The sequence below is a fragment of the Aquila chrysaetos genome, chromosome 6, assembly GCF_900496995.4.
Source record: "Aquila chrysaetos chrysaetos chromosome 6, bAquChr1.4, whole genome shotgun sequence".
Lineage (NCBI taxonomy): Eukaryota > Metazoa > Chordata > Aves > Accipitriformes > Accipitridae > Aquila > Aquila chrysaetos.
Window position 1 is genome coordinate 5583726 of NC_044009.1, and position 23603 is coordinate 5607328.

At 52.1% G+C, this 23603-nt stretch overlaps 1 protein-coding gene across 17 annotated transcripts in view; it reads right to left on the reverse strand.

The window, feature by feature from the left end:
- The window catches only part of CASZ1 (castor zinc finger 1), a 212556-nt gene that overhangs the window by 43040 nt on the left and 145913 nt on the right, over nucleotides 1-23603 (reverse strand). For all 17 annotated transcript variants that reach the window (XM_030017677.2, XM_030017671.2, XM_030017674.2 and 14 more), the window contains 2 exons: nucleotides 9894-10463; nucleotides 1363-2203 (listed from right to left, as the gene is read on the reverse strand). In XM_030017677.2, coding sequence (XP_029873537.1) covers nucleotides 1363-2203; nucleotides 9894-10419 — 1367 coding nt within the window. In that variant the 5' untranslated portion in view covers nucleotides 10420-10463. The remainder of the gene's footprint in view (nucleotides 1-1362; nucleotides 2204-9893; nucleotides 10464-23603) is intronic.

Sequence of the window (23603 nt, forward strand, 5' to 3'; positions counted from 1 at the left end):
CCTTCAGGCACAGAGTCCCTGGCCAAGTCACCCATCACAACAAGGCACTGTGCCTACAGGAATATTTACAACACAGTGTTTTTTAGTAATAGGAGTCCCTGCCTGCCATCTGGAGCACATACAGCGTTCACCCTGAGCGGGGGCCAGATGCAGATGTTAATAATCCTCTGCCCTTTCCCATACACCTTAGCCATAGAGCTCCCAAATCTGTCTGCAGGCAGTTCGGAAATGACTGTTTCACGTGGAGGACAGCTATCATTAGCTCTGCCTCCCAGGTGGGGAAACATGGAAAGTGGGGGATGCAGACTTGCCTGAGACTGCAAAGAGCATTCGAGTTAGGATTCAGCCCAAGGCCTCCTAGGTCCACATACTAAACATAAACCAGCCCTCCTCCTTACAAGAGGGCAAAATAGTAGGGTGCATATGATGGCATTTGCCACAGAAGTGCAGGCCAGAGGTCCTAGACTTACTACCAATGACCCCATGGAATTCACAGCTCACAAAACCCCAGGTCCACAGTGAGAAACAAGTAAATCCAAAACATGACAAGAAAGCAGAGAAGTCCCTCCATTCCTCCCTGCTTGCAGCCTCACATACCTATGTAGCTTTTCTATAGCTACCACCTCTGGAAGCCACATTAAAAAGTAATCCAAGGTTTGGCAAGGCCTTCAGATATCTCCATTCAGTCAATGGCATCATTGCAGAGACTGCCAGCAACATATGTGTAGGAGGTTATTAGTGTAATTGGGCTAATGAGTTTGCCCAGTCTGAGGGGTAATTGAATCACCTCTATTTGTGTAAGGAGCAAGCAAATTGAGAAGACACAGGCCTGGCCCCACACAAATATGTATATGCCTAACTCCTATGAAAATTGATGGGAACTAGTCACCAAAAATGTCTTCTAAGTTCTGGGACAAACAAAAAGTCCCATCTTGCTAACAGTAAAATCAGCAGAGTTTTGCCATTGAGTTAGATGGAAGCAAGAATCAGGTTCTCCTGCAGACACAGCTGGATGCCTGGGGAACCGGAAGAAGGAGAAAGTAAAGTAGTTACAACCTTGACCTTAAGAGTGCTGACAGCACCATGTTCCCTCATCTCTCATGTTAACATATGAACCCAGAAGCTAGCGCGCTCTGGATTCATGGCTGTGACTGCTGATGGCAGGCCACATCCTTAGTGCAAGTAAAAGAGATGTAAGGTGCAACAGAGGAGCAGACACTCCAACAGAGAACAAAAAGAAACATCACACGAACAGTGCAGTACTTATCATCCCATGAACTGGAATTGCCCACTGATCCACACACAGACTTTAGGTATGATCCCCCACTAATACAAAGGTAAGAAAAGTGGGAGGGCACTTACTTTACTGTAGAGACTGTTCCAGTTGTGATGGAGTCTGTCTTGGAGAAAGTTGATTTCAGGTACTCGGGAGTGTTGAATGGCAATGAGACGGACTGCTCTGGCCCAGCCACAGGAGTGCTGCTGGGGGTACTGGCAAGGGGAGCAGGGGCCAGGCTGGGTGTTGGAGCTTTTACTGGAGTGAGCTTCTGAATGTTCCTCACATCATACTTGGAAGGCCGGCCTACCTTGCCTGTCTTGAAGGCGATGGCTCCTCCCATATCAGGGCTTCCTTCTCCAGGCTTGAAAAGGTGCAAGTACTTGACGTTTTCTAGGTCATACTTGGAGGCCTTCTTGTAAGTGTTGCCATTTTGTGGCCTGATGCTCTCACCCGTCTTCAGCTTCTGAATGAAGAAGTCATATTTGGAGGCCCGTGACATCAGGCCCTGCATCTGGGAACTGCTGGGAGAGGGCAGCGGCAGGATGGTGGCTTTGGTCTCCGTCAGCATGGAGGCATCTGGACCTGGCACCCGAATGGGCTGTGCCAGCACTGAGGAAGTTTCTTTGCCCAGCTTGGAGCCCAGCTCCTCAGATTTGGCCAAGTGCATGGGCCAAGAGAGCTGCTCTCCAGCTTTCAGTTTGCGGATGTACTCCTCGTATTTGGAGAAGCGGGCTCGTTTGCTCATGGCGTCTTCGCCAGGGAGAGAGGCAGCAGTCGCAGTGGCCTCTGAGGTAGCAGCGTTCAGCTTGTCAAAGCTGATCTTGCGGGCCAACTCATCCCGCATGTTCTGATCATCATAGCCGAACATGCCCAGGAACTCATTCATGGTGGTGGCGGCATAATCTCGCAGCGATGAAGCTTCCCCTACAGAGAACCAAAGTGAGAGAGTCACGCAAGGCGTTGATTTTTCTTCTCCTCCTATACCAGCACTAGTAGCAGGGAGGGGGAGTAAGGGGAGAGGGGAACATGATCTACTGACGTTTGGCTCACTTGTTAGGTTTTACGACTCTTAAATTAATTTGTTTTAAAAAAAAAAGTAATTAATACTGGGGTAAAATAAAAAGAGTTCATCAATGCCAGGAAAATCAATTTCCTAAATGTTCTAGCCGATGGCTTTTCAGTACATTAAACAAAGTTTCATAAATGTCTCTGCACTCTTGCCTTGGCCTAATATGAAGAAAAAGTAATTTTACTGGAAGTGAGACCAGTGCCAATATGCCGAGGTTTGTACAGTTTTGTCCTTGCGTGTGTTTGTATATGGAAGGAGGTGCACAGAGGATAGACGGCAGTGTGTCTGCATGTGTAAGGGAGGGTAGAAACATGTGAGATATGCTATGTGTGCTGGTGAACAGCAGGGCTGAGAGCAGGCAGGACAGCATGGTGTGAAACAGATAAGGGAGACAGGGCAAGACAATGTATGGAGTGGAGCAGGAGGAGGGCAGAATGGAAAAGTGCAGAGTAGAGAAAGAAAGATGCAGAGGTGGAGATGAATTCAGGTGGGGGAAGAGCAGCAAAGGCTATATGCATGAGAAGCTTGGCAGTGAGGAGTGGCGGCGGGGGGAGTGGAGAAAAGAAGGCAAGACAAAGACAGGATAGTTCCCCATAGCTGCTGCAGTCCTTCCCTTCCCTGTCAATTTTGTAAGAGTTCTTTTCACCCAACTTGCTCCCTTCCTTCTCAATCCCAATGACTGGAGAGCTACTACTCTCCACACAAAAAGGGGCCACAGCTCAGCAAAGGCTGTGGAAACCTACAGGCGGTCTCCTGAGAAGCCAGGAACAGCTTCCAGTGAGATGAGGAAAGGGAAAAGTCCACACAGGTGCAAAATAGGTAAGGAACAGCCTCCTCTCCATCAGGATTTGGACTGAGAACAGAAAGAGCTGTTGTCCTGATGTGGGCCCCACAGTGGGGGAGAAAGCCTGGTCTCTGGAGCATGGGTTGGGGAAGGGGCAGGAAGGGGTTAGCCTACCTGAGCGTGATTATACGGAGGAAGAATGAGTAAAAGCTGTCCTTCCTTGGGTCTCTCCCTCCCTTCCTCCCTCCCCTACTCCCTCAGGCAGTTTCACAGGCCACCAGGAGGGGAAGAACACACATCTGGAGGTCACCCAATATCAGTGTAAAGGAGGAAATAAAGATTGCTCTGACGTGCCAGCTTGGACTCATTGAGGCTTCAGTCTGACACAGCGCTCCTCCTCCTCTCCCTCTTGCTTTCTCCTGCAGAGTAAAGATTTACTGTGTGCAGGAGTCCTTCAAACCTCCCTCGTCATCTTTTCCAATCACTCACTCTAGCTCTCATGGGCAAGCACACTCGTTCACAGGGAGCCAGCACAGGCAGGTACACTGGCAGCAAAATGGAGGTTCTGGGCACTGGGTCCCGCTCAAACCAAATCAACACTGCCTTGAAACATAGTGGAAAAGGAAGGCACCAAGACATAGCCACAGAACAGGTCAGCAGATCCAAAGCATGAAAACGGACCCTGAGGATTTGGGGGATGACAGCCAATGATGCCATACGCACAGGCACGCACATACGAAAGCACTTCTCTGCACACAAGACCCAGTCAATGAGCAAAGTCGAAGTTCAATAGCCATCAGCTTCCACAAATCAGTTTCCACAGGAATATACAGAGGAAGAGACTGCCTGCAATGGGCACTAAAATGTGCAAGACCATGAAGGTCATATTCCTGTTTCAATATTGCCTGGCATAGCTGTGTTCATGTAGCAGAAGTGTGGCTGCACTAGTTGCCTGTCTACATGGTACATGAGAAAGGCAATGCGAAGAACATGCCTGAAGCCTGCAAGCAGGAGGACAAAGATGCACCTGCTAAGTACTGGGATCTGGTTTAGCCCAAAATGACTTTCCAGCTCTGGGCACTTAGGCCCAGCATCCTGCATGGGATTTGGGGATGCCTGACTTCAGAATAAACACCCTGTTAGTTACAGAATGGGTGGCAGTGCCCCTGCAGTGTCTCACTCAGGTTTCTGTAGCACAACCTCATGGGTCAGTATTAATCTTAAAGGATGTTAAATGCAGAATCATGCCTCACAGTGTCCAATAACAAGACCTGTCAGAAGGAAACCACAAGGAAAGGCTGTATTACTCCATCCTCAGAGGTAGGATTGTTTCATCTGTGCTTCCCCACTTGACCCTCTCCTGTGGCCCCTCCAACACCCTACCAAAGCCATCAACTTTATCTTTCACACACAGACATATTAAATAATTTCATCTTGCTTTAAAGCAGTTCTCCTTTTTACCTCTTTTTCTCTCTTCTCCACCTCCATTTCAGTGTAACCCTATGACCCAACAAAAGTGATTAAACCCATGAAATCCCTACAGGGTCTAACACTTCCCTGTTTCTGTTAAATCTGCTTTCCCTGTTCTGCTTTTCCTCTCTTTTTGGACCTGTAAAACAATCCCCTAGCCTCCTTCACAATGCCCTGACTTCCAAGCACTGCACAGAAAAACTCTAGCCAACCTGTGCCAAACTGCAAAGGGAGAAAAAATACCACAGAGAGGATCTGATAGGAAATTGAACTATTAAGTTTGATTTTTACTAGCTTTAACAGCTGCCCTGAAAGCCAGCCAACCCCTTTCCTTCTTTATCCTAACCTGCAGCACACGAAAAAAGACGGGAGACCCTCTTTTTCAATCCCACATCTCAAATCAGTTTTACAAATCCCAGCTTGGTTCAGGCCCCACAGACATTACAAATCCAAAGAGAAAATTCAATGAAACCTAGTATTTTCTTTTAACACTGTAGAAAATGAAATGCTGTAGGAGACCAGCTCCTTTTTAACCTTCTCTCATCTGCACACCTGGTCTTGGAAAGCATCGTTGGTACCCACGTGGCAAGACCCCAACTGGTGCAAACAATTAGATGCAAACCCCAAGACCACAGGAAAGGGGGAGTTTTCAGACCTTTTTTTGAGCTTTGCAAAGTCTGAGCTTGAGTTCAGGTTTTACTACCCCAGATTTAATCCCCTCATCCCTCAAAACACCTTGCATTATGCTTTTCCTTTGCTCAAATTCGGTTCCAGATGATCACAATACCCTCCCTGATCAACAGCTTTGCCAGTGCTGCTCAGTCTTTCCTCATCCACATTTGAGATGAAACCTTGGCCAGTTCCCACTGCTCACTGCCTAGCAAGCACACCTTCACTCATCCCAGCGTGAGCCCACCAACACATCCCCTAAAGCCAAGAAAACCTTCACTTATTTGCACAGGCAGCTAACCAGAAGGCTACAGGCTTTTCTGGTAGAGGCACCTTATGGAAGGGAGCTGTCTCACCACGAAGATGGTATGAGACCCAGCCAACTCATTTCACATACAAACAACAGTGAGGAGGTAATTATTATTACCTAATCAACAGAAAACCCTCCCCATACCCACACACAGACAAAAGTGAAGCAGGACAGCAGTTGGGAAACAAATCCCCGTGACAAGTGCACAGCCCTGGAAGGCATAGGAAGCATTATCCCGGGGTCTTCTTCCCCCTCCCCTGCAGCACATTTGTCTCTCCTTTTCTATGTGATAATAAAAGGGCTCCCTCTCCCCTTGCCAGTGCTCTCCATTTGTGGGCATTGCCAAAGAGCAGAGATCTGTGTGTCTCAGAGCAGCTATCGTATCACAAAGGATCCGAAGCTAGCAAAAAAGGGGCTAAAAATAGCCTGCAGCAGCTCACTATATATGGAAGGAAAAGCAAAACAGCCCAAATGGAGTGCAAGGTCTGGATACTGGGGGATGGGACATCCCAGCCAGGGCTCTGTCCTTTATTCTGCTTGGGAAGGAAAACATGTAGACTTGGGGGCTATAGGATAATGAGCAAGAAACTGGCACTCATCAGGCATGTTCTCCCAAGTGGAGTCTCCCCAGGAAATTATGAAGAGAACCCCCGCCTTGTTGAAAACAGGTCCACTATTCCCTTTCTAAGGGACTTAGCCAACAGGCTAAGAAAAGAAAGGAAAACTTTGAAAGCTTGTACAAGGGAAAGCTCCTGGTGACTATAAGTAACAGAGCAAAGAACCTGGGACTGTATAGGAAAATCTCCCTGGGTATGTGTGCGTCAGTGAGAGATTGTGGAAAGGGATCTCCGTCAGAGACTGTACTGGGAAATCTAAATGCTATATATAAATGCGTGTAGAGAACTATGGGTCAGCCAGTGTGCAGGAGAGGGTGCATGAATGAATGAAGAAACACATCTGCACGTCCAGATCAGCTTGTGACACACATCTCCTGACAGACGCCAGCTTTGAGGCTCCTGAACATGTTTCCTAGCTGTACCAGAGAGGGAGGCACATAAGGCAAGACTGAGCACTGACTCATTAGTCCCTTGCTTCCAAGGGGTGGCTCAGAAAAAGAAACAGGGATACCATACATGCATGTTCTCCGTCTTGTTTCAAAGTGTGAGGATTGAACAGCATGGAGCAAGTCTCTGAAATTCCTGCCTGATGCACAAGCATCTGACCCTGGAAGGAGACAAAGGTGGCAGGGATTTGGCATTAGACTACAGGAGGTGCTAGTAGAGGACACCAGCAGTAGCTGAAGTCCCATCAAGCAGGCTGTGTGTGTACACACCAGGAATCCAGGAAGCAGGAGCCCTTCTCAGCCCCATATAATTAGGATCGCTTTCCCTACTGATCAAGCAAGCCAGTTAGACATAGGATCCGTTTTTCTGCATGGCTCCTGCTTTTTACCCAAGTTTCCAGCTGACCAAAGAAGTATGGTCTCAATTTTAAATGCTGCTGAGCACTGCCAGCTCTGTATCCTCTATGTCCTCAGAGGGAGCAACGGGTGCTCAGAACCTTCAAAATCAGGTTCCTGCCATGACTCCTCTGAAGCCACATTGACCAGGAGGGCAGAGCTGTATTCCTTTCCTTTGATCTGACTGCCTCCTGCTACCCCCAACTCCCAGGAAAACTCTTTTCGGTATAGGCCATTCCAGATCTCGCTGGAATAAACTTAACTTGCACCCAGTAACACCAGGTCTGAGAGGACTCGGTGATGAACAGCTTAAAATCCATTTTCTGAAACACTGACAGAAAAAGAAGAGGAAAAGAACTTCGTCCTTTCCAAAGCAAAGGATGTTTCAGTTTGTGCTTTCCAGGGAAATGTTGCGAACGACATTTACAACAGGGTTCTTGAAACAGACGCTCGAGACCTGGCAGCACGTCTGTTTGCAAGTCAAATCCCATGTGGCTGTATAAGTAAACTGGACCCCGCATGTGCCATTACCTGCCTTAAAACATAAATAAGTCTTCAGCCCCCCATAAATGTACATAAACATTTTTACATGATCCTTTGACAATATAGCCCTACAAAGGCATTTTACTGAGAACTCCTACCCCAGTGAGAAACCTCAGTTCCTTTTAATTTTCCCCAGTTTGGTAACATATTTTTTACATTTAAGTTCCCCTCCTTTCAGTTTTCATAGCAAATAAAAGCTGCAAAGGGGGGGGGGGGATTAAAACAAACTAAAAACGGAGTCCAGGCACAATCACCTTGTGTCTGGGAACGACAAGGGCTTTCCTATCAAAGGAAACTGAAGGTCACACTTTTCCTCATTGATCTTGCAATGTTTGTTAATTACTCTGTCACTGATGTGGCGAAGGATAATTAAACAGCTCTGTTTATATCTTATATGCATAATTATGTGCGCTGCCACTGAACTCGTGAAGACTAGAGAATGTGCCTCTCCAGAAGGGGAACGGACAGACGGAGATGAGTTTCGGCTGCATTATTAACAGGAGGAGGAAAACATGCGCGCACACAAAAGGAGGAAAGTTTGATGGATTCACAAAGTGCTGGGATCAGGGGAGGGGTGCACGCAGGTGGAGCAGATTAGGGGAAGATCTTTCAATTACAGATCCAACCCAGCCGAGTGACAAATCGGGGGAGGGAGTTGCTCTGCCCTAATGGAGAGAATTCAATCTACCCTAAGCTTTTACCAAGGCTTAGCACTCATACAGCCCCCAAAATCAATCTGGGGGGAACCTGGGTATCAGAAAGCGATAAAGAAATTCATCTGGGGCCTTCTGCAACATCTCTTGCTGAAGTCAGCTTTTGAATGAACCACAAAAACAAGGTGGTAGCTATCTGAAAATAAGAAACGCACACACGGCCTGGGGGAAAACACTTTGCAACTGCACACAAGTTGGCATCCCAGACCGAAGGGGCGGGGGACACAGAGGTTTGGAACCGACAGCTTCACCAGCCTGAGCCCAAACCCAGGGTGTGCTACCCTGCCAGCAGTGCTGGAGGACGGGCTCCCACACCTGCCTCGTGAAGGAGGCAACGCCATGGCGAGCGGTAACCCCTCAGCCCCTCCGGCCGGGATGAGGGAACGCACAGCAGCGTTACGCGTTGGACGGCTCTGTTACGGGCTCTTATTTGACACGCAGGCAGGGGTACCGGCAGGCCAACCAGGGTTAAGTGACCAAGACGGGCAGTGCTAGCCAGCAGCTCGCTCCAAGCTTGCTAACGGCCGAGCAGCAGAGGGCAGCGGCCGGGGCTCGGCGGGGTCCCGCACGGGACGCGTGGCCACCCCGGCCTTGCCCTGGCCCGGCCCGGCCCGGCCTCCCCCCGCCGGGTCCCCTTCCTCCCGTTCCCCCGGGGAAAACCGCCGCCTACCTCCAGCCTCCCGCCGCGGCGGCCGCCCCTTCCAGAACCTTCGCCCCGGCCGGCCTGTGGGGCGGGGCGGGGCCGGGTCCCGCCTCCCCAGGTGCGGCCGCGCGGGGCTGGCTGGGCCGCCGCAGGGGCAGCCGCTCCCCGGCGCCTCTTCCCGGAGCTGGCCCCGGTTCCCGACGGCCTCGGGGGGCTTTTGCAGGTCCCGAGCCGGCCCGGCCCGGCCCGGCCCGTGAAAGCCGGGGGAAGGGGCAGGCCAGCACCTCCGCGGGCAGCAGGGCCGCAGCAGGCACCGGGTTGAAATGCACGATGAGGTGCTGGCCTTCTCCCTCCGGCCCGGGGCTCCCGCGGTCAACTCTGATCTCGGGCTTAATTACCATTGTGTAAGATGCGACGTGCGGGCGTGAGCGTGTTTACACAACCCTGCCTGCAATGCACTGCAATGCCATGCACTACAATGCCGTGCAACGCAACGCCATGCGCTGCAAAACCAGCGTGCGCGTGAATATGCTGCAGAATCCACCTGGGATTTGCCCCAAGGGCACGCTCCCCTTTTTTTCCCCCTCATGTGGAAATACATGACCAGAAAACCAGCACACACCACAGCTATCTCCATCTGAATGGTGTGAAGGAGTCTACGAGGGAGATCTACTCTACCGAGGGACCTGTGGTCTGGAAAGAGCCGTCCAGCCACATCCATCCTAACAAAAAGCCCTCTCGGGAAGGGGAGGCTGAAGCAGAGGCAAACTCAGCACGGTCCCAAGAGCAAAATGCCAGGCTTCTGCAAGGGGATCGGGGCTTTCACCCTCCTCCTTGGCTGCCAGATGCAGACAGTATCTGGCATTGACGCACAGCAACAGCTTCGTCTGTCCCACAGACAACGCGACCGTGAAGCTGCCCCGCGCAGGGAGGTGGAGGGGGCAGAGGGCTTACCTGAGGCGGTTCCTCCCCCGAGCTTGGAGCCTGTCTCGCCACTGGAGGACCGGTAGGCATCGTCCTTCGAGGCCGGCCCATCTGAATCCCTGTCATCCAAGAAGTTGCCATCCTGCGAGCCCCTCAGAGCGTCCACCTCGTCCCCGTTATCTTCCTCGTCACTGCAGCCCTTGGGCTGCACCATGTAAACCCCTTCAGGGGGCACCTCCACGCTCTCAGCGCCCTTACATTCCTTGCCCTCCGCTCGCCCCAGCAAGGGCTCCTCGTTGTATTCCCCGTTCACCCACTTCTCAATCACCTCCCTCCTTTTGTCCTCCTCGATCTTCTGCACGCGGCTGAGTCCATCTGAAAACTCTGTCCCCAGCTCCTTGGTCCCAGGCTGAGGCAGGTCCTTGTTGCTGCTTTCCCGCTGCGGCCCCTTGTCCGCTCGTGCCTGTTCGGCTCCCCCGTGGTCAAAGACGACCTGGCGGCTCAGCTTGGCACAGATTGCATTTAGCTTCAGGCCGCCTTTGCGCTTGGCAGCCATTGTGGGTTTTCCTGAGGCTGCGTCAGTGCATATAGTTCTTTCAGCTGGAAAGAGAGAGGGAAAGAAGCAAGGAAGGGCATTAGTGGCATCAGACAACTTGAACCCAAACAGCAAATGGCTGGTCCAAACCCAGTGGGCCTTCAGGCATGGCCAGTGTCATCCTCTGAAAGGTGGGACTGCCATCTGTTTCCTAAGCTCTGAGTGGAAGCCCATCCAGGAGAGCCTGGTGAGAGGCACGCTCCGAACCTGCTGGTACCAAAGGATGCCAGTAGCCTCAAGAAAGAGGCATGTATTTATGCTGGGACTGAACTGGGCTCAAAAGGCCCCAAACACCTCAGGCAGGTGAACGTGGTACGGACCAGCCTTTGCTCCTGGCTCAGGCAGGATGTGAAGTCTGTTAAAAGCCTGACTTGCTCTCCCCTTCAGACTGCAGCACCACCTGAGTTTAGGTCCCCAGCTCCATCCCAAATGTGTTGGCTGCCAAAACCACACCAGCCAGTAACTGCACCCGAGCACCTGTAGCAGGGAGAACAGCTTCCCAAGCCTAACCCTAGGGATGGTGAGGAATTCACTTAATGGGGTTTATGTATATTCTCAGAGAAGAGAACCAGTATGCACCAGAAAGAACCAGTACGGAGGACAGTAGCCCTGGCAAGTGCATGTGCTGGAGCACCAGACTGGTGTGTGGCAGTCCTATGGGAGAAAATCACCTTGGGTTGGTATCAGTTGATCAAGCCCCTTTGCCTGCTTGTTCGCTCGCTCTCGCACACACAGGAAATTCTGCTCTCACACTTCCCAGCACAATCAGCTAATTAGTGTGGGTTTGTTATTTTAATGTAGTTTATTCATATGTGACAGCTAGTAAAGGAGGGGTAAGAGAAAGTGGGGGGAGAAAGGAAGAAGGTAAGGTCTTAACTTCAAGGTCACGGAGAATCTTGAACTAAATGGTCCCTATCAGAGTCACTTGCATAATTATTGCATCAACAATTAACAAGATTCAATCGCAAATAAAAGCAAAGACCTGATTCTAAAGCAGCTGCATTGTCTCATTTCCCTCTTTACTTATGATACCTCTGAGAGACAACCAGACTAATAAGGGTTAAAGGTCCCAGGGCAAGAAACATGCACACAGCCTGGCTCTTCCCCCAGCGTGCAGTGCAGAGGCAGACCCTGCTCTGTGTCCCAGAGCTCAGGAAAAGCACCCAATAAAACACTTGCTGGACACACACACTGCACTACTGGAGTTAGTGTGGGGACGCTGCTGGAGGTCTCTCCAAAATGCGCTCTTAGACTTTATGTTGTACTGAAAGAGGGGCCCATCACACAGAGAGCAAACAGAAACCGTCTCCAGACCTCGAATAGTGAGAACAGGTTCCTCCACTGCACAGGAGTCCCTCGTGGCAGCTCAGCCCACACCTCCCTGTCACCGGCACAGAGGTGCTGCTCCACAGAAGCACAGTGAGATTAATCAGACCCCCTACGATGCATCCAGAAGCCATCGTGACAGCCCCTAATCCCATAACATGACAGCCCAATACAAACAGACTGAAACTTTAGACCTGCTGTCCAAGAGCCAGAGAGTGGCTGCTTAGCGTAAACTCCTGACAGCTTCAGACACGCTTCCCTGTCAAGGACTGCAAGAAAAATACCCCCCCCGACAAATATATCAGCCCCCCACGCAAAGGGAGGCAAAATGTACTCCTGCACTTTCCGAACACCCCCCCCCCCCCCCCCCCCCCTCCGGCACTAACACCTACGTGCAATCTATGCTTTCGTGAAGGGAAAGCACACGTTGCCCCCAAACACATACCTCCCCATCTAGAAATTATAGCTGTTCAAGAGCTGCGTGTATGCGCTAGCACGCTCCATAAATGTAGTCATACACGTATGGGTTAAAAAGTCCCATCTCCCCAAAATACATTCCCATACATTTCCCCACGCATTTCCCTTTCACACATTCCCCCAACACACGCACACAGTCCTCACGCATACAGATGGGCACAGGCAGACGCCCATGAAGCTGCAAAAGTCTCTGTGTGCTGGCACCTTCCCTTCCCATCACATTCCCACTCTATTTAGGGCAGAAAGTGAAGGCCAATCCTATGCGCAACTGGTACCACAGAGGGAATCTCGGGAGGCTGCTGTGAGCTCCAACTGGAGCCTGGCCAGGACACCTACAGCTCACGCCTGTATGCTCGGGCGAAGGGCCAGCGGAGCCTCGACGGCTGCAGGTAGTTAGGATGGTGCGTCCCGTGCGGTGCGGTGCCTGCCCAGGGCTGGGGCACTGGGTCAGCACTGAATCACCAGCGCCGCTCTCCCAAATGCTGCCTGGTGATTCCCCGTCCACGTTCTCACGATACCCAGCCCTGCTTAACTGGTGAGATCAGCATCGGTCGCAGCTGGAGATAACTGGGAGGCAGACACGCGGCAGCCCAAATCCCCACTGCCCTCCCCCTTTCTGCAATGAGGGCAGGTCCCATTATTCTGGTCTGGAGGTGAGCAGCCAAGTGCGTGCACCAGCCGGCAAATGAATATATAAATATTTATTCAAAGGAAGAGAGGAACAGACCTTCCCGAGGCTGCACTTGCCGCATACGCAGCAACTCCAGGGAGCCTGCAACTTGTCTTCCATTCCTGTTCCTGCCTCCTTCCACCTCACACACCCTGGCTTTGCCCCTCTGCCTCCCCAGCTTCTGCCCCCCAGGTCCTGCCCTTCCCCTCTGCATCTTTCCTGTCCCTTCTCCTTGTGACTGGGATTTTTTTTGAGCACAGCAATGCTGCTCTAACATTTTGAGAATCTTTTCCTAAAGTCTAAGTTAAAAATAAAGCAAGTTCTGAAAACGTACCTTTTCCCTGATCTATAAAACTAACGCCCCCAGAGACCTTCCTGAGATGGGATTTGCTCTGTAGTACCAGGGCTCTTACGTATCTGCATCCCACCTATGCACGTATGGCTGCAGGGAATCAGAACTCCCAGCTTCTTCTGCCAACCTTGCAACCAACTCTCCACAAGCCCGGACACATCATTTTATCTTTCCATTGCCTTATTTCCTTGTCTATGGAATGGGAGGGACGTTACCTATATCAACATTTCTGTTCCCCTCTTTTAGCCTTTCAATTTCAAAAGCAGAAGGGAAACCCTTCTTACAAAGAAATGCTCAAGATGGCCATCAGGCCGGAGGGGACCAGAGCATCTGTGTTTCGTTCACTCAGGCAGAGGGAGAGGAATCGAGCTGCTGAATGAGGGACCCTCGTATCTGCCTGAGGTCGGGCCTGCCAGGCAGGGAGGGACCCCCGAAGCCAAGCAGAGGCTCCCTCCCCCCAGGCTGAGCTCCCCACCCCAAATCACCCTGCGTCTCCATCGCACTGTTTAAAGATTCCAGGCTAAGTAAACATCCCCCTTCATTTTCTTCGTCTAAATAGAAATGTTTTGATTTCACATCAATCTGAGGAAGCCGTTTATAACCTGAGCCTGTCACACAGACTTTTCATCTCTGCCCAGGACAAACTCTCCCACATGCTCTATTTACACTGAGCACTTCCTCTGAAAACAATGCCACCGGGAGTTTACTTCGCTTGCCCCCTCCCCACACCCTGCGAGGAGACACCAGCTCCCTGCGCTCTGCACCCAAGCCCCGTGGCATCTTGAGAGCAAACCTCCCTTTGCAGAAAAGGTACGGCTTGCAGCAACCAGGCCTGGCAAGGAGGAGGACAAAACTCACCTTGCCATTTCGCTGCCTCGTCACCCCTTGAACTTGCTGCCGACAAGGCCAGGTAGCTGCCCCCACCGCCCCTCTTTCCCCCGGTCCCCATGTGCTGCCAACGCCCTGTGTGCAGCCCCAGGCTCTCTCCCTCCACGCAGTCCCCGAAGCAGCACTTTCTCACCCATGAATTCCACAGTGGGGTGCTGCCAAGGTGGGCACGGCTTAGCTCTGCTTCCCCCCAAGGGAGAGGAAGGGCTGCGGGGGGCACACCATGTGCGGGAACGAGGGGCTTTGCAGCGTCGACAGAAATAGGACATCCCAGCCAAGGGGCAAACTGCGCTGCAAAGAGAAAGTCTGGCTTTGCAGAGAAAGGAAAAGAGAGCCAAAGTGAAAAAGGGGCATGCGGGAGCTGGATGAACCAGCCGGCTTGGGTGGAGGTGAAGGGGCCCTGACTATGCGGCTGGAGCTTACTGGTGTGGGAGGAGCTGGGGGTGCAGCGGGGACCCCCCCAGGATGGGGCAGGGGCTGAGGAAGGGCAGGAGAGGAGGGGCAGGAGGGCCCATGCTGTAGGGAGAGGGGTGCTGGCTGGGGAGGGACGGCACGCTGTCACTTCAGAGGGCCGGGTACGTCGAACAGATGGAGCTTTCATATTCCTATTGAAGAGTTTTAAGCCCAGCTGAGCAGCTCCGTTCAAGAGGGAGGTCCCAGTGCCAGCTTTCCAGGAGCTGCAAGCTCTCATTCGATTAATTATTAACGGCATTATTTGGGGCGGGAAGGGGGAGGGAAGGAGGGCCAACATGCTGCACAGTCCTTTTCTTTTTTAACCACTGTGGTGCAAGCTTGACTGGAGAGACTCCAGTCTGTCCAGGAGCCCCAAAGAGGGAGGGCAGCACAGCTCGCCGGGGTGGGGGGTGAGGATGCTGCATGCCAGAGCCTCTTCACACTTGAGCTGCGGTCCCTAAGATGGAACCAAACCTTCACAGCAGAAGGCTGCTGGGGCATTGGGAACGTGCTTCCCCAGAGCAATGCCCTGGCAATGCCCAGCTACATGCTGGGAGGAGGCAGGGAAGGCAGCCAAACGCTCAGCCCCTTCCAGAAAACATTTCCCCTCCAGCACGGCTCGTGCATTATCCCAGCCAGGGCCAGGGCAAAGGCAGCAACAGTCCAGGCATGGCCCGCGATGTGTGAGAGTGGATTTAGTGTGTATATTTTCCCCTCTTCAGTTTATCAATAAAACATTTTATTGCTTTTAGCCCAGGAAATGACCTTGGATTAGTGGATGCTGTCTCTTCTGGCTGACCTTGGGGAGTTCACAAAGGCTCTTTAACAACCTCCTCTGCCCTGCAAGCATGGATCCCGCCTGTGCGTGTCTGCGTGAAGCCGGGGAAAGCCCTCGGTGCGAAAGTCGGACCTGACAGGCTCCAGCTCAGCACTGGGCAGGGAGGAGAAGGAGAATCAAAGACGTGGGAGGAGAAATGAAGCGAGCAGCCAGGGCATCCTCACCGAAGCGCTGCCAGCTACGCTCCCTGCTTTCCCACAACCGTCAGGGCTCTCACCACACACCTCATCCATAAACCGTGGAGGAAAAGCAGGGGACTCTGCTGTGGTCCCCATGGCCAGCACTTGTCAGAGTGCAGTCTGGCTGCATTCAGCACTGCTTGACCTTCTCCTGCGACTGCCACGCTGGCATCTCCAGCTGTACAAGAGGCTGCTTTTCCCCCTATTTCCAGCTCCCAGAGCCTGGTTTGACCCTGGCCCAAAGGGGCACACACCAGTACCAGTTCCCTTCAGCGAGCCTGTCCTGCTTCCCTTCGCTCAACCTTCTCAGCTGCAGAGTTAAGCTGTAATTTTCTGGTGACAGTGAGGGGCAGCATACAGAAACCAGCACTGGGCAGTGAATGACAGAAGTCATCCTGAGAGGAGGGGGAAGCAACGGGGCTCTGGAGATCCTGGTGCCCTGCGCTGGGGCTGCCAGCCAGCTGGGAGGCTCCAGTTTCCCACCTGGCTACTTGGCTGCTTTGGTGCTGCTGCCAGGGTTTCTCTGGAGAACACCTCATGAACACTGGGAGCCCGCCCTTTCCCCAAACAGAAAATAGCCACATCATCTCTGAATGGTGTGTATTTTCAGTGCAGCAGTGTAATTATGGAGGGAGGGAATGGGAGAGGAGAAACCGAGAGGAATTTTCCTCCTCAAGAGAACAGAAACTGCAAGTAAAGATGACTAGGGCTGAGCTCTAAGCCAGAGCAAGGTCCCCACACACTGCAGGGCAAAGCCTGCAAGGGTGCTGCAGCAAACGGCCCATCCTACCAGGCAATCCTCCTTGCTGCCCTCCGTTGTTAACACAAGCCTCCCTTTCCAGCCATGTCTTCTCCCAGTGTCCCCCTGCAGCGTCCCCTAGTACTGGGCACAGAGGGTCCCCATACTTTCCTGCAAACACCCCCAACTCTTCTTGTGCCGCATACAGAGGCAACCCCTCCTGGCATCACAGCCACGCAAGCTTTGCCCCGGCACAAGATCCCCCTCCCCAGAGCACGCTCCCAGCCCCCAGGTGCCTGTTTTCTCCAGTCGCGTCCTCCTGAAGAGCGAGCCCTAAAGTGTTAACGGCGATTGGTGAAATGGCACAGCAGATTGCTACAATAAATAATTTACTGATATTTATAAATATTCAAATCAGCAGGCTTCAGAAATTGAAAGGGGGGGGGCTGAGCTGACGGGGAGGAGGGGTGTTTAGGGAGGGGAGGGGGGGCTGACATTAATTCCCAGGCTCTCCAAATTCATTTGAGAACTGTTTCTCATTTCAAACAAATATTAAATCTTTTGGTGTCAAGCCTCCAAAATAAAATATCAAATAGAAAGTCACGACCCTCTGGGTGGCCGATGCCTTGTCTGCCATGACACTGGGCGCCTGTGGCCCTGTCCCCTCGGACAGCCAGCCGCTGGGGGAATGATGGCAGCCTGCACTGGCAAGGTGCCTGTGCGAGAGCAGAAGCCCACCCAGCCACACCTGTAACGCGGCCCACCACACACCAACCAGCATCTGAGACAGGAATTCCCATTGCTACCACCTACAAGACCTTGCCTTCATCTTCCATCGGATTTTCTAAATCCCATTGGGAAGAAAGGGCTGAACGTCGGAGCAATGAAGGTGGAGCCAGGGCTCCCGACTCCACCCTGGGAACACGGCCTTGTGGCAGAAACAGAGCAAGGGGTCAGGGCTCCTGACTTTCACTCCTTGCTCTGGAAGGTAATTTGGTTATAGTGATTTAAGCTGGGGGTTAAAAGCCAGGAGTGCTGGCTTCCAGCCTGGTTTCCAATCATGGTGCAACCGTCAGTCCCCCCAGCTTTCTGTGCCTTAGTTTCCCCATGCAGAGGAGGAGGAATGAGGATGATTACCCACCCAGCGGGCTGAACCCAGCCAGGTTTACTTGGTGCTTTGAGATGTCCTTATCAGCAGTCTGTCACTGTGCTGGATTGTTACTAACTGAGTCTTTTCCACCTCTGAGCATCCTCCTGACCCCTTAGATGGCCGAGGGAGATGATCCTGTGTCCTCCCCTGGACCACCCCATTGGTAACGCAAGGCTCCAGCATGGGGTGAATTTCCCCTAGATGAGTAATGGCTTTTCTAATGCACGGGCAGGCTGTCAGCTTCCCTACTCCCAGTGTTTTATGGGTTTAACTGAACGGCTCTGAACTCCCTAGTAAGAAATAAAGTTATCCCTCAGCGTCCCTTCTAAACATTTCACTCAGTGCAAACGGTGTTTAAGAAAAATGAGGACATATTTCTTCTTAAGGATGCAGTATCCCCCTTCAGAGGCCTAATTTATGCCATATATCACTGGCCAGGGAGAGAAAGGCAGCACAGACCTCACACTAGGAGCGAGCTGGCCCTAGCACAGCCCAGGCACAGACGCTCCTGCTGCAATGGTGCAATGGGCTGCAACTCAAAGTCCTCCAGAGTCCGCAGAGTCCCCGCTGGAGATCAGAGCCCGGCTGGCAGGCAGCAGAGCAGGACGGACACCTGCTAACACTCAGCACTGCGCTGCCTCCTCGGCTGCCGCATCGGCCCTCTCCCACTGCAGAGACCTCCTCACCTGCACCGCGCCAGCCCGCGTGGACCCCGTCCTCCTCACCCTGCCCCAGCTCAGCCCCGCTCTGGGCCCTTCTCCCCCGCACGGCTGAACTGCGACAGCCTCCACACTGGCCCCGGTCCCTCGCACTGCGCCGGTCTCTGCGACACTGCCTTCTCACCTGCCACTGACCTGCTCCGCTGCCGCTCGACCAGCTCTTCACAGGCATTTGGCACAGCTGGTGGGGAAAGTGGTTCAACTGCGAGCAAGGACAGGACTAATCCTTCTTCACAGCTCTTTAGTAACGCACGCCTGAACCTTTTCCTGAGCAGATCTCAAAAATGATCCTAAATGTGCTTTGATCTTGTCCACCCCCAGCCTCCTTACTCTGAGAGCCACTACGGCTCTGCTGCTCACCCCCGAGCACTGAGACAAAGCTCCTTGTCTCTGTCCTTCCCTTCGCCCCGCTCTGCACTCACGTACCCTGAACCTCCAAAGGACAAGAAATAAGCCCCTCTTTCTGCATACAAGTAACACAGGGAACTTCCAGAATTAACAAAAGGAGCAGAGTGGAAAGAAGAGGGGAAAAAAGCGAGTAACGGGAGTCAGGAACTCTGGTTCTGCTCCCTGCTCTGCCACTGACCTGCTCCTTCTCTTCCAGCAATTAACAGCATGCAGGCTCCCCTTCTGCCCTTGACCTGCTGGGTCTCTTCAGATGGTCAGCCATCTGGGCAAAGATTTCTTGCCTAGCTTAGTGGGCCCAGTATCTTGTTTGCAGTTTTAGGTGCTACTGCAATTCAAGTAACAGCAGAGGAAAAGCACTGATTCAGGACAGTTTGAAAATCCTCCAAAAGCTCAAAAGTCCCTTGCGTCCTGTAGCCAACTTTCTAGTTCATCTGTCAATGCAGGATCTTTGATGAGACATTTCAACAGTTTCCTCCTCTTGGTCCCATGAAAACCTGCTCTCGGAGCTCCAGCCTAACACAGCGAGCAGGGTCTCGCGGCTCCCCAGGCTAAGAGAGGCTGCTCCTTTGGAGCCTCCTGTCTTCAGAGGCTTTCTTTCAGATACCATAAAGCCAAGAGGATTGGCTTTTCTGATCCAGTTTCTCCTCCTTGCCTTATTTATTTATTTATTATTAATTTTTTAGTCCAGTTAAAAGGTTTACTATTCAGACGAGCCTAAGTGGCCTCACTCAGCCTAAGTAACTCCATAAATCAAGCAGAACTGCTAACATCTACATCACAATCCCGCCATCAATCTCCCCACAGGTTGTGAAGAAAACCGAGGCGAAAGAAGCAAAAGGGAGAGTGAAGAGTAATAGCTCATCACCATCAGGTCCCTGCAGGCTAGCTGTGGCCCTTGGAAAACTCCCTATGAAGCCAGACATGTTGTCAGGGCAACTAAATGCAAACACGGTGCCTAACTTCACCTCTCCATAGACACGCATGCACACTCCTGGTGCTGTGCCAGGAGGACACGGTGGACGCAGAGAGAGGGAGGGAAGGGGTGGTGGAGAACGAAGAGGGCTGGGAAAGCCTCCGGAGCAGGGCCAGCCAGCCGGTGCAGGAGCCAGCTCCCAAGGAATGAAGAACAAGCCAAGACGTGAGCCTCTTGGAAATGTTGCACGGACCCCTTTGTAAACGCTGAGACAGGGCAGGGGGTGCAGTGAAACACTGAGGTGGTAGAGAGGGAACCAGACTTAGCTGCAAGTACCTGACACTGGGGGAATAAAAAGGACCTGGGAGAGACAACAGGTCTCTTAAAGGACGCAGATTCGGAAGAGAATTGCTCAAAGTTTCACCAGTCCCTCTTGGTGACTGTCTTTAATGAGTTACTTTACAGAGAACCCAAACCCACCATGACCAAAGTCAGTGGAGAGCAGCTCGCTGGCTTCAGGCCGGGCTCAGGGTCATCCCTAATCGAGGGCAGGGGTTAAGTGAGCCACCTCCTAAAAAAGGGTCCCTCCAAACCCTGTCGGTAGTTGGTAGGCAGTTTAAGAGCAATTTGCAATCCCTTTCAACACCCTTAAGCTCAGACCCAACAAAGAATGCAGACTCCTAATTAATTGCAGTGGGAAGTCAGGAGCTAAATGGGAGTTGGGAGCCTGAATGCTTGTTGCATCACTAAGAAACACAGGGCCAGAAAAAGTTCATTATTGTGGTCTTTCGAGGTCCTGCAGAGTAAATCAGTGTGTTAGCCTGCATGAGGTAAGTGAGACCTTAGCAAGAGCTGCATGACAGAGAGCAAACTAGAGCATCTTAGCCTTCCAGCTTGTGCTACGTCCTCCCCACAGCCCCCGACTGCTGCCTGAGCTGTATGTGATCAGGTAACATGCTCTGGGCTTGGCATGCAAAGGGGGCACTCGGATCCCTTAGAGGCTTCTATAATCCCCAAGTGGGGCTGGGAGTCTTTTGTGAACCCACAGAGCAGGCACCCATCACACACAGCACTGCAAGTTCAGGGGCTCTTTAATCCCCGGAGATGCCTGGCACCTGCAAATAACTGTGCAGCATGGTTAGGAGAAACGCTCGTCCGTCCTGTTTGTGTGGAAAAGGCTCACGGGCTGGCCAGAGCAGAGCAGAGCTGAGCTCTGGTGTGAAAGCAGTGGGTCATCCCTGAGCTTGTTAACTCAGCAGTCCTGTCAGAGCGGCATGGGAGAGAAACCCCACCGGCTGGGCTGTGGGGGCACTCACCCCACACTTCCCACTGCTCACACCGACACTAATTCTCTGTCTTGCCTTTTGCTGCTCTTTCTTCTGGTCATTAGGGCTCATCTTCTTATCTCTCCTGTCCTCGTGAGCCCATCCATGCGCTAGTGCTATCACTAATTGCAAACACCCATCAGTGGGAACACACACGTGTACAAAAACGTGGCCGTGCAGGTGCACTATCACATGCAGAGGCACACACGACCCAGCACACAAGCACACGCAATCGCATACCCATGCATGTGCTCATGAAACGGTACGCACACAGAACACATGCTAATGCATGCAAACGTCTAGGTACCTGTGACCGTACAAGTATTACATCCGCACACCGCAATACACAGACAGATACCCAGCGTACGCACCTCCCCAGAGGCGCACACCCGCACGCACCGAGCTCTGCTCAGCCCCGCACACACGGCGAGCACCCACATCCATACAGCCCACCAGCAGCCACACATGCAGACGCACGCAGGCAGCCACCCGTGCGAGTGCAGAGCGCCCCGCGTGCGCTCACACACACACGCGCTCACACGCACGCACGCTTTCAGCACAAGCCCGCACGCCAGGAGCGGTTTATTCTGCAGCTTGGAGTGAGAAGACAGTGGGCTCCCAGCCGGACCCTGCAGACAGACTCGGCAGCAGGGACAGACACACTCCCCATCCCACCAAAGAGCCCCTCTTTACCCCCAGCCCATCTGCACCTCACACCTTAAGGCAAAAAGAGCATCGGTGAGTGTCTCATTGGAGCTGGCGTCCCAGCGGAGTGTGTGTGCCGGGCAGGGGATCTCTCCCTCTCCCTCTCTCTCTCTCTCTCTTCCACTCGCATCTTTTCATGAACTCTATTTCTCTTTCCTTTCTGAAAACAACTGAGCTGTAAATACTGTTTAACCTTCTTCCCCCCTTCCCCCCTCCCCTCCGCACTATAAAAACACAAATATGCCATAACTCAGCTGGCTCAGCCGCCGCGCCTCCAACATGCCCTGCTCCAGGCCTCTCAGGAAGGTCATAACAAACGACTTTCCGATTCAGTGCTCCTGAAATAATTTTGTGTATTAAAACCTGAATCTGCACTTTCTGGACCGAAAGCCTCTCTTAATTATGGCAAGCGTCCTTGGGATGGACAGTGATCCTTCACTACAGCACCGCTAACCAACCGGAGAGGCAGCCGGCTCCGGCTCCCCACCACCACCTCCTCCCGCTGCCCCCTCCCACTACCACCCAACCCACGGCCCCCCTTGCTCCCTCGCCCCCCCGCCTTCCCTTTGCCCAATCTGTTTTCAAAGTGTGTCTGTCCTTTATTAAATTGTTTTCTTTTCCACATTATCAGTTGCCATGGAGACCTCATCTCTCGGATTATTTGAATTTCATTATATCTATTGATTTGGGAGCATTTCATCTTTTTTATTGTTTTTCTGTCAATTTTCAAAACGAATAACCATCTAATTTGCGTCAGTGCTGATTATGTTTGTCCCTCAATAGAGGTCGGCAGCTGCGTCGGGGAAACAAATCAATGGGAAACCATCATAAACCTCCCCAGTACAATCTCCAGGATATGTGGGTGACATTCCACGCCTGCGAGAAACACTCATCATATCCAAACTTCTTTCTTTCTTTTCTTTTTTCTTCTCCCCTCTTTTTTTTTTTTTATTTCCCCCTCACAGCTAGCTCCACTGGCCAGTGGCGGGTCACGTTTAAAATCGTATTTATTTTACACACATACATGTACAATTTTGGACGCATCACATTTTCAGACAGGGAGGGGACAAGGGTGAGAAGAGGGGGAAGGAATTTTTTTTTTTGTAAGAAAGAAGGGAAGAAAAGGATGACGAGGGAAAGAAAAAGGAAAAGTGGATCGGGATTGCAAATTGCTTACTATGTTTTTTTTTTAAATAATTTATGCAATTTTAAGCATTTATGTATAAATTTTTTAATAAGCCACCCTGGAGCAAAATAGCCATTAACATCCCGACGTCCTTCTGTCCAATGGGCTCGTGTGCAGGATCAATTTCCGAGAGTACTTTCCTTTTTTTTATGACATGATAAAATGCTTTTAAAGCAACTTACACAAATATGGAAATTTTTTTCCCCTCCTCTTTTTTTTTTTTTTTTTTTTTTTTTTATAACAGCCTCCACTTATTCACCGGGGAGAGCGAGCAAGCGAGCGAGAGTGTGTGCGTGTGTGCTGGGGAGGGCAGTTGGCAGAAGGATAGACCCAGCCCTAACTGGAACGGACCTGCCTGTCCTTCTAACAAGGGCATAAACTTTCATTAGCGATGCACACAGTCAAAGGCAATTTAGGGAAACGCGCTGTACAGAAAAGGAAAACCTCAGCGTTTTTTATACAGCGGCTCCTTGGCTCCGTCCAGGGGGCTCTATCCTTGAGCTCAGCTTGCGCTCTCCAACCAAAGTGACCCCACCGGCCATGGGGGAGGCAGGAGCAGGGGCCGGGGGGAAGAGGCTGGGGCTGTTCTCGGGGACGCTGGTGCCCAGCAGTGCCAGCCTCGGCCCCTCGCCTCGGCCCTGCCAGCAGCCTGCACGCCCCGCAGCTGGTCCAGAGAAGCCAGTCAATATTAATGTCTTGCTGGAACCCACCGGTCCTACAAGAGGCCCAGAGGTATCTGTTGCTCTGCCCACTGCAGAGCTTCGCCCCTCCGACGGGCTAGTCCTCCCCAAAGGTCTCTATTTTGGGTTTCCGCACG